The sequence below is a fragment of the Episyrphus balteatus genome, chromosome 3 (genome assembly GCF_945859705.1).
Source record: "Episyrphus balteatus chromosome 3, idEpiBalt1.1, whole genome shotgun sequence".
Classification (NCBI taxonomy): domain Eukaryota; kingdom Metazoa; phylum Arthropoda; class Insecta; order Diptera; family Syrphidae; genus Episyrphus; species Episyrphus balteatus.
Genome location: NC_079136.1, coordinates 20,081,697 through 20,093,153, shown reverse-complemented (window position 1 = coordinate 20,093,153; position 11,457 = coordinate 20,081,697). Strand labels below are relative to the sequence as shown.

The 11,457-nt window shown below is 34.1% G+C and overlaps 2 protein-coding genes across 2 annotated transcripts; both read left to right on the top strand.

Annotated features, from left to right (window-relative positions):
* The first annotated feature begins 1,711 nt into the window (after positions 1-1,711).
* On the top strand, positions 1,712-5,968 carry LOC129913666 (uncharacterized protein K02A2.6-like). Its single transcript, XM_055992456.1, has one exon. The coding sequence runs from the start codon at positions 1,712-1,714 to the stop codon at positions 5,966-5,968; it is 4,257 nt and encodes a 1,418-aa protein (XP_055848431.1).
* Positions 5,969-9,444: 3,476 nt separating this feature from the next.
* LOC129917083 (solute carrier family 52, riboflavin transporter, member 3-A-like) lies at positions 9,445-11,049 on the top strand. The gene is made up of 2 exons (XM_055997411.1): positions 9,445-10,599; positions 10,659-11,049. The coding sequence occupies exons 1-2, from the start codon at positions 9,505-9,507 to the stop codon at positions 10,857-10,859; spliced, it is 1,296 nt and encodes a 431-aa protein (XP_055853386.1). The 5' UTR covers positions 9,445-9,504; the 3' UTR covers positions 10,860-11,049.
* The last annotated feature ends 408 nt before the right edge of the window (positions 11,050-11,457 follow it).

Below are 11,457 nucleotides of genomic sequence, written 5' to 3'. Positions count from 1 at the left end.
CAAAATATTGTTTAGAAAAAAAAAAAAAAATCCACATACGCCACCGGTTGTTATTTTGAACATTTACAGAAAATTTGGTACTGCTGGGGTGGAATCGGCTAAGGTGATAGTTAATTGTCACCTTTTTGATTGTCACTTTTGACTTTTGATTTCGATGAGTATTCGACTCACACGCTCGAGACTGAGGTTCGATCCCTACCGGTGGCCAATTTTTTTTTTTTTTTTATTTCTTAAAAATAAATAATTAAATATTCTATATTTTTCTTCACAAGAAACCATATTTTACTCAACGAACTAAAATGTTCGTATTAGTTTTTAGTTCGCCGTTGAGGATTTCAATAAAAATAGAATGTGAAAGTGACACCTAAATAGCTGTCACCCACAAACCATAATAAAAAGGTGATCGTCACTAACATGGAGCAAAAGTACTTATTGTGATGATCAACAATCACCTTAGCCGATTCCACCCTTGTATAATATAGTATTCAATGCTCTTTCAATAATTAAATAATGAATACAATTCCATAACAAAATTGTAAACTAACAACGTTATATTAACACAAATTTGCGAAATTTTAAAGCCATTTAGTAAGTTACTAAGTTAAAAATCAGTCTGATTTTTGGCTTAGTAACTTACTACAATGGCCTTAGCAATTTTAATCGTTGACTTTCTGGAATAATCACGTTAAGAAAATGACTTATTAAGTCGAAAAGTAACCGAGATACAACCTCATTTAGAAGTGATAGTATTTTTATCGACTTCCAAAAAGGGTTAGGTATTTAATTCGTCTGTATTTTTTTTTTATGAGTGATAATTCTTTTTGCATTTCGTCCGGTTTCGGCTATATAAACTATGAGAAAAACCATAAAACCCAGTTTCGATCCATGAAAGTCGGTTTTTTTTTTTTTTTTTATAAAAATCATCATCTAATATATAAAATTCTCCTGTCGCAGTGTTTGTTATTAAACTTTTCCGAAACGGATGGACCGATTTTTATGAAACTTTGTGTGCTTATCCGATAGGTCTGAGAATCGGCTAACATCTATTTTTCATACCTCTAAATTGTTAGGGTGGCCCAGTCAATTTTTTTTTTAATCTTTTTGGAACGATCATTACGACATTTTTTTTGTTTGTCGGGTAGGTCTGAGAATCGACCAACATAATTTCCATGCCATAAAATGGTTAGGGTGGTTCAACCAAAGTTTTTGTAATATATTTTTGGAACGATTTTTATGAAATTTTGTGTGCATATCGGGTAAGTCTAAGAATCGGCCAACATCTATTTTCATACCACTAAATGATTAGGGTGGTCCACTCAAAATTTTGTGTTGACGTACTCTAAAATTGGAAGTAAATAGCAGAAAAGGTGTAACGAAGCCCGCCGAGTCAGCTAGTATTAAATAAATAACAAAACAATTGAACTAACGATCTTGCAGAAAGAATGACTTATTTGTTAGAGTGTACCTCGGTTCCTTATTGTTAGCATTATAGAAAAACACTTGTCAATATTGTACTTTAACTATTTATATTGAAATCAATCAAGTAGCTTTTGCTATAATGTAATAGAACAATATGAAAATGAAAATTAAATTAAATTGTTAGCTTGTTAAATAAAGACTTGTTTTCTTGAAAGTATATAACAATTTGGCGACGAGGATTATTTAAGAACTCAATTCGTAATTATTAAACCAACATTCATCTTAAAACAAAATGGCGACTGATCCGAAGATTCTGGAACTTCTCGAACTACAAAGCAAACTTTTGCAATCAATTATCGAGGAAAAGGATGAACGCCGAGGTCAGGAATTCACAATGGATACATTGGCAAACAACATTCAAGAATTTGTCTATGATCCTGCAAATGGATTGACTTTTGAATCTTGGTACAACCGTTTTGAAGACGTTTTCATTGTCGATGGGGCGTCTCTTGATGATGCAGCAAAGGTTCGTCTTCTCATGAGAAAAATGAACTCAATCGCTCATGAGAAATATGCCAACTTGATTTTACCAAAAAAAGTCAAGGATATAAGTTTTGAGGAGACAATAAAAAAACTCAAAGGTAAGTTTGGTCGCAAAGGTACTCTATTAAATGTTCGTTTCAGCTGTCTTCAAACAATCAAACGAAAGACAGACGATTTGGTTACCTACGCTTCATTGGTGAACAAAAATTGCGAAGAATTCAAATTGAGTGACCTTTCCATCGATCAATTCAAATGTCTGTTATTTGTGACTGGACTACAAGCCCCAGAAGACTCGGAAATTCGAACAAGATTATTAGCGTCACTCGAAGATGAAGAAAAAGCAAAAACCATCACGCTCGATAAATTAATTTCTGAAGCTCATCGGTACATCAATCTCAAAAAAGATACTGCAATGATTGAACATACACCACAGCCGTCTTCAATTGTCAATGCAGTTTCATCAAGTCAAAAATTCAGTCAACACGAGCGCAATGGATCATTCCAACAAAGATCTGATACAACTAAGACACCAAGAACACCTTGTTGGCAATGTGGAGCTATGCACTTCTCTCGGGACTGTACATATTCACAACACAAATGTTCTCAATGCAAAAAGATAGGACACAAAGAGGGTTACTGCTCCTGTTACAACAAATCAAATTCATCATCAAATCAAGAAGGTGTTCAGCAAAAGAAGAATTTTAAAGGTAATAAAAAACATTTTTTCAAGAAACGATCTTTTCAGAGCAAAGCAATTCAAACAACTGTGAATTGTATTGAACATTCAAGCAAGCGAAAATTCATCATAGTTCAGATCAGTGATGTACATAATGCTAAACACATTAAGGACACACCTATTAAGCTTCAAATAGACACAGCGTCCGACATCAGCATCATAAGTCAATCAGTGTGGAATAAGTTAGGCAGACCAGGGTCACGTCTAAGTGAAAAAGCAAAAAGTGCAACCAGTCATAACATCAAACTAATTGCTAATTTCACCTGCAGCATTCGTCTCCGTTCTGGAGAGGTAAGTCAGGGAAAGTTTTTCGTAACTGACATAAACCTGAATTTATTCGGGATTGACTTATGTCACAGTTTCAATCTTTGGGATAAACCTCTTAGCAATGTATGTTGCCAAATCAGTCACACTCCACAAAATCGTGATGCAGCTATTGCAAGTATTCGTCAAGAATACAAGGGTTTATTCAGCGATGAACCAGCATGCGATAAGGTCGACGTTCAGCTTCACCTCAAACCAGGAGCTATTCCTGTATTCAGAGCAAAGAGACCCGTGGCATATTCTGTAATACCATTGATTGAAAAGGAACTGAAACGCCTGGAAGATCTTGGTATCATAACCCCAGTCGACTTTTCCGAATGGGCGGCACCAATTGTAGCAGTAAGAAAACAGAATGGTAACATCATAATTTGTGGAGATTATTCTTCAGGCCTCAACGATGCTCTAGAACCACATCAGTATCCACTTCCAATCCCTGATGACATATTCGCAACACTCAGCAACAAGAATATTTTCAGTCATATCGATCTAACTGACGCTTATTTCCAGATACCAGTTTCTACTGAGTCACGAAAATTTCTGACTATCAACACTCACAAAGGTTTGTACAATGTCAATCGCTTAGCACCCGGAGTGAAGTCAGCACCAGGAGCGTTCCAGCAACTTATGGATACTCTACTGGCAGGATTGAAAGGTGTTGCAGCTTACTTGGATGATATAATCATAAGTGGCTCCTCCTGGGAAGAACATCTCCAAAGTCTTCACGAGGTACTGAAGCGCCTTTTTGATTATGGATTTCGAGTGAAGATCCAAAAATGTTCATTTTTCGCATCACAAATCAAGTACCTTGGACATATAATTGATAAGAATGGATTACAACCAGATCAAGCGAAAATCAATAAAATTCAGAACATGCCAGCACCGCAGAATTTAACGCAACTTCGATCGTTCCTTGGAGCTGTCAACTACTATGGTAAGTTTGTCAAGGAAATGCGTCAAATCCGTTCGCCTTTAGATAAGCTTTTACAAGCCGAAGTAGAATTCAAATGGTCCAAGTCATGCCAGCAATCATTTGACAAATTCAAGGAAATACTTTCATCAGACTTACTTCTTACCCATTACAACCCAGAATTGCCAATTAAAGTCGCAGCTGATGCCTCAGGTGAAGGCATAGGAGCATTTATTGCCCACATTTTCCCAGATGGAACAGAAAAAGTAGTAATGCATGCAGCAAGAGCCTTGACTCCATCTGAAAAGAAGTACAGTCAAATCGAAAAAGAAGCTCTAGGTCTCATTTTTGCAGTGACCAAGTTCCATAGAATGATTTATGGATGCAGATTTAATTTGCATACCGATCATAAACCTCTTTTGGCAATTTTTGGAAGTAAGAAAGGTATACCCGTTTATACCGCAAATAGACTACAGAGATGGGCTCTAACACTGATGATGTACGATTTTAAAATTCTTTACGTATCAACAAAAGAATTTGGGTGTGTAGATGTCCTATCCCGTCTTATCGAGTCCCAATCAAAACCTGATGAAGAATATGTAGTCGCATGTACAGTTTTTGAAAACGAAATATCACAAAATTTGAATGAACAATTACAAAACTTGCCATTAACATACAAAATGATTCAGAAAGCAACCTCAAAACATAAAGTTCTCCAGACAGTCATCAACTTCATGAGATCTAAATGGCCAGACAAGAAATCAATTTCAGCACAGGTTAAACCATATTTCGACCGAAGAGATGCACTTTCAGTAGTAGACGATTGTCTACTTTTCAATGACAGAATTATAATCCCATCATGTTTCCATAAACGTGTTTTGAAACAGCTTCATCGTGGCCATCCAGGAATCGAAAGGATGAAATCAATCGCCAGAAGTTACGTGTATTGGCCCAACATTGATGATGACATTACAGGACATGTCCGACAATGTCAAAGTTGTGCAACTGCTGCAAAATCGCCGATCAAGACAACTTTATCATCATGGCCAAGACCCTTAGCACCAATGGAACGCATACACATAGACATAGCAGGTCCATGCGATGACAAATACTATTTTATCATAGTAGATGCATTTTCTAAATGGCCTGAAATTTTCCAAGTTCGAAGCATGTCATCATCAACAATCATACAAAAGCTCAATAAAATGTTTTCCCAATTTGGAGATTGTCAACAAATTGTGTCTGACAATGGAACACAGTTTACGAGCTCAGAATTTCAAAAGTTTCTTCAATCAAGAGGTATTGATCATGCGCGTACAGCTCCATACCATCCACAATCAAATGGACAAGCAGAGCGTTTTGTTGATACTTTAAAAAGAGCCTTGAAAAAGCTTCATCACGAAGGGACGAGTGAAGAGAACCTGGAAACATTTCTTCAAACATATAGATCAACTCCAAACAAAGTTATAAACAACAAATCACCGGCAGAACTATTTCTTGGTAGGAAGATAAAAACTGCTTTAGATCTGATGACGCATAAACATCAAGATTATTTATCAACCGTACCAAACAAACAAAATCAATACTTCAATTCCAAACATGGTTGTAAGAAACGAGAGTATAGTCCAGGCGATCTTGTATATGCTAAGTTCTACAAAAGAAATAAGAACCATTGGATTCCTGGGACCATCATTGAAAGAATAGGTAATGTCAATTATAATGTATTAACAGAATTTCCAAATCGTTCCAGACTTATCCGTTCACACGCAAACCAGCTAAAAACTCGCTATGCTCCTGATACTCCTGATAACACCAATTCTATCAAAAAGAAGTTTTCAAACAACTTAAATGACATTCTTTATGAATTAAATATGATACCATCTGTGTCAAATGACGTAAATCCACCTTCCGTTGAAGAACTAGAATCTATACCAATACCTATTGAGCCTAATGAAATAATAGAAGAATCTTCACAACAACAAAATCAACCAACTACAAGTTCCAGTCCAATTGCTGAATCTAGAGTGAAGACGAAGTGAAAGAGTCGTTCGTACTCCAGCCTGGTTTAAAGATTTTAACATATTTTAAATAAAAAGGGGGAGGTGTTAGCATTATAGAAAAACACTTGTCAATATTGTACTTTAACTATTTATATTGAAATCAATCAAGTAGCTTTTGCTATAATGTAATAGAACAATATGAAAATGAAAATTAAATTAAATTGTTAGCTTGTTAAATAAAGACTTGTTTTCTTGAAAGTATATAACACTTATAGACTTTTTACTCTGTTAAAAAGTTGCGTAATTGTGCGCTCTTAAAGTTATACCTTGACGTATAGCCACGCAGGTTTGTCTCAAGTGTGTTTGGATGTCATCTTAAATAAAGGTATAAAATCATTTTTACTATAAGAGAATCAAGTCTTCACTGAGATCAATTACTTTTTAAACGGAAAGCTTACAGTACTGCCAGATTATACACTCCACTATTGGTCCCATTACTTATGTGATTTTGAACATTAAACAAAAAGAAAGTAACAGCTATGAGCAGCTAGGGGTAAATGTTCAATGTACATACAATCAATTATTTAAGCTCTTATCAAATTTTGCTTACAAAAAAATATCAATTATATCATTTCCGCAGATTAATTTAACTAAGATTTTAAATTTTCAAAATCAATCATAGATGTATTATTTCATTTCAAACAGGATGTGATAAAAATTGATATGAACAAATTGTTCCGATATAAGCGTGTATTATATTCTTGTGATTAAGTTTTCATTCATAAAAATAAAAAAAAAAATTGTTGCAGTTTTTCTGCCTGAAATGTTTTGTGTAAAATCTTTACCAGTGGGTACCAGTTTTTTTTTTTATTAAAATGTTTCCACATGAAAATAAGATAATTTTCCTCTTAAAATGGGCGGATTTTTTTTACATTTGCACATTTATCGTGACAAAAAAACCATGCAGAAATCCGCTTCATTTAATACAGAATCCGTTTTATTTTAGGTGGTCTTTTTTTCTCCGTGAAGGAAACAAAATTTTTTTAATATCTATGTATGTATGTATGCTATTTGGATCGCTGGGATCGTTGAAGAAGAATTCTCCCAAATATAGATTTATGAACGGGAGAGAGCTGAAAATAAACAGAGAAGGTGTAAAATAGTTTCTTCTTTTCCTTCGTTCGTGAAAATTGTGCAGAAGTCTTTTAATCTATCACCGAGGCATTTGGAATGCCTGCATGCTGTAGGTATATAGCGACAGTTCCCAGTTTTTATATCAAATTTTGGCCAAATCTTTTTTGCAGCGTGCCAAGTATTGCTACTTGACCCACCTGTTGGCTTTTTATCTATGATCTCTTGCTTTAGCATCAGTTTACATGTAACGATAGAACTACCAGTTAAATGTCAGGGTAAACTGTTGATTTAGTGCCTATCCTGGCCTCCAGCCATCTGCATAAGAGATAGTCGACAGACACGGGCAGTTTTTGGAAACTGAAGTCTGTGATTTGTGGGCTTGGCTGAGAAGATGCGGATATCCAATGTGGATATCACGTTTTCTTTGATAGGACCTCTTTGAACTCCAGGATTTCTGCTTGAAACACGATAGAGTAATTTAGTAGACGAAAATGAATGAATTGTTATTCTATAAAATAATAGGTAATGGAAAAAAACCTTTTATAAAATCAATTGAATTTTTCAAATGTATATGTAGGTATGTACTCGTAATGTAGTTATAACTGAAATATAAGTAAAAGAAAAATGTTCATAAATAAATATATCAAAAATGACCGATTAAGGCCTAATTTATTCACACTCCATTAAATTTAAAGTCGCCATTTTAAAAGGGAAATTTTAAAGGAGATGGCACATTTTTGGGCCCAGTGTGTTCACTTACGAAATGGGTATCAAATGAAAGGTGACGGTAAGCACATTACGTGGGTAAAATATTTTCAAATTCGTTAGTGGGGTTTTGGAGATATTTGAGTTTGAAGTTTCGGATTTCAAAATCAAGATTTCAGCTATTTTTGCGATCAATTAATCGTAGAATGCGTAGAAAGGACTTTTTAGATTGGAAATTAGTTAATCTTTCTTTTTCTATTACATCATTTTTCTCTAGGAGTTATACTTTCAGAGTAACAGAACCGCAAAGTATCTCATTCTCAGTAATTCCGCACTTAACTCTAAGGGTTGTTTAAAATATTTAAAATATCAAAAAACACACAATTTTCGGTAGTGTAACTCTGAAATTATAACTCCTAGAGAAAAATGATGTACTAGAAAAAGAAAGATTAACTAATTTCCAATCTAAAAAGTCCTCTCTAGTTTTCTGTCCGACCAGTCGTTCTCGAGATATTGAGACAAATGCGTTTTTCAAAATGGCGGTCGCTCCACAAGACCAAACAATACGCAATCTGAGATTTGTACTTGGGATAAACCCCTCTTCAATACTGCATTCAAACTTAGCTCAAGTCATAGCTTTTTCCAGATTTTTCCCCATTGACTGAACTATAGTTTCTATTCTTATTATTTAATAGGCATATTTCAGCGCGTTTTTGTGTATTTTGCTTATTATAAGGTTTTTGTATGTTTTATAGAACTATTTTATATATAGAATTAAAGGTAACACATTAAGCTATCGAAAAATTACAAAAAAAAAGTGCATGTCACCACTGAATATTTTGATATTTCGATGTGCCAAATGCCTCGCTTAAAAAAATCACCCTTTGAGAAGTAAATAGTACCTAATATGTATTATTTTTTTTTAACAAAGAAAAAAACTTTTGATACAGATTTATAGACAAGAGAAATACCTTTTATTTTATACCAATATTATTTCTGTACACCCATTATTACGCATTCTACGATTAATTGTTCGAAAAATTAGCTGAAATCTTGATTGTGAAATCCGAAACTTCAAACTCAAATATCTCCAAAACCCCACTAACGAATTTGAAAATATTTTACCCACGTAATGTGCTTACCGTCACCTTTCATTTGATACCAATTTCGTTAGTGAACACACTGGGCCCAAGCTCCATAGAAAAATGTGCCATCTCCTTTGTATACGATTGACAGTTTTTAATTTTAAATGAAGACTTTAAATATAATGAAATAATGGAGAGTGAATAAATTGGGCCAATCCTCACCCCTCTTGCCTACAACCTGACTGGTTAGGCGATTGAAAAATTACCGTGCAGCCCGGCACTAAGATGATGAAATTTTTCTTTTTTTTTTCTTCAATTAGGAGAAAAGAAAAACCTGTGTGTCGTGAGAAATATATCAGTACTCATACTACCCTTAATATTACAGATCTTATTAGTAGAATTTAATTATTATTTCAGCTATACACCCCTTGGCTATACAATCATAACAAAATTTTAAGATATCAATATCATAATCAACAAAAAAAAAAAATGTTTCCTGATAAGCCTCAAATATTATTATCTTTTTACCAAATGATATCGCATATATAAATTCAAAAAAAGCACATTGAATTTCTTCATTTCAATCACTTCTTCTAGAGTTTCTAGAGCGGTTAATAACGACTGACCGAATAAAAGAATTCCTCTTCAAATATGCAAGAAAAATCGTGGAAAAACTGTAATATTTTTAAAAATCGAAATTTAATAGTAGATTTACTTGTTATATTTTTCGGCATTGGTACATGGGTTTGTGTTAATGGAACATATCTACAACTTCCGATTCTGGTTAAAACTGCTCCTGAATCATGGAGTCTTCCATCATATCTCAGCTTGGTTGTGCAAATGGGAAATATTGGACCTATAATCTACACACTTGTTCAAAAACTCACAGGTGACAGAATTAAAGAATCAATCTACATCTATGTACTCTTAACAACTGGAACAGTTTCAACAATTTTGGCTGCATTTTTCTACGATCGGACAGCAGTGATAGGCGAAACAGAATACAGTGTAGCGCTGTACATATTCATGTTCTGTTTCGCACTAACAGCATGTACAAGTTCGGTGTTATTTTTGCCTTATATGGGACGGTTTAAGGAGATTTATCTTATCACATATATTTTTGGTGAAGGACTAAGTGGATTGATACCAAGTGTGGTAGCTCTGATTCAAGGAGTTGGTGGTAGCACTCAATGTACTTTAAATCAGACTGAAACAGGACCAGTCTGGGAGAAATACACTCCACCGCCTCTATTTGGAACAACAGAATTCTTAATAATCGTTTTTGCATTGATGTTGTGTAGTTGTATAGGTTTCTTATTACTGGATCGTTTACAATTGGCTAAGAAAGAATATGCCAATGTGATCAACACAACTGGTAACTCTTATACTTATGAGAAAGATGATAAAAATGCTGTTGAAGAGCTCAAACAAATTTCATCGTCCCAATATAATTTCCTATTGGTGCTTATGACAGTGATTGGATTTCTGGCGAATGGAATGTTTACTAGCATTCAATCATATTCGACGATGCCTTATGGAAACCAAGCCTACCATTTGACAGCAACTCTTGGTGTAATAGCTAATCCTGTGGCATGCTTTTTGGCTGTCTTTCTTCCGCACACTAGTTTAAAGTCCATTATATCCCTATCAAGTATTAGTGGCTTGTGTACAATTTACGTACTTGTGACTGCTCTAATGAGTCCTAATCCATTTTTGATGGGAACTTGGTGGGGTAGCACTCTTGTTGTAAGTTGAACTACTTTCTTATTTTTTGTGTGGTTTTCACTAAATATTCTACCTTTCAGATAGCTATATGGACCCTTCTGACAGGACTTATAAGTTATATAAAACTTTGTATCTTCACTGTGATGCGCGCACAAGGAGGCAAGTCTCTAATGTGGACGGGAGGCGTTATGCAAGTCGGTTCTCTAGTTGGATCAGTGTTATTCTTTGTGCTAATTAACTACACTAACAGTTTTAAGAAGTACGAAGAAACTTGCGGTTAACAATTTATACTCTTCTTATTTTGAGATTTTTTAATGAAGCATGTTAATGGAATTTATCACTGCAGAATTATATAATGATGTGATGTGATAATTATTATTTGAATTGAACTTTGTCAAAAATTATTGAATAGATATAATAAAGTGTTCAAAGTTTGTTTGTCGGTAACTAATTTACAATTAAAATTTTGTTAAAAATAAAATCAACATCTCTATTAATAATTTTTTTGAATATAAAAGACGACCATGAACTTAACGAAGCATCTATAGAAAATCAAGCTAAGAATAGTTTTTTTTTTTTTATTTTCTTGCTATTAAGTTGCGGATATTTTGATTTCCTTGGAATTTGTTTTCGTAACTCTACAAGGATCTTCTGCACTTCATTTTGAGTATTAGTAGGTAATAGGTATGAAGAGATTTCTGAGAACTATAAAACTTAATCGGTGTGTTTTTCTGTTTGAATCTTTAACTCTGCGACGTTTACTCACAAAACTATTCTGCTCTATTCTGTTTTTTCTATGTACGTATGTTCTTTTCTACTTTTGCAAACAACTATTCAAAATACTCTCAATAAATTTTTAAATTATCTTACAATTTTTCA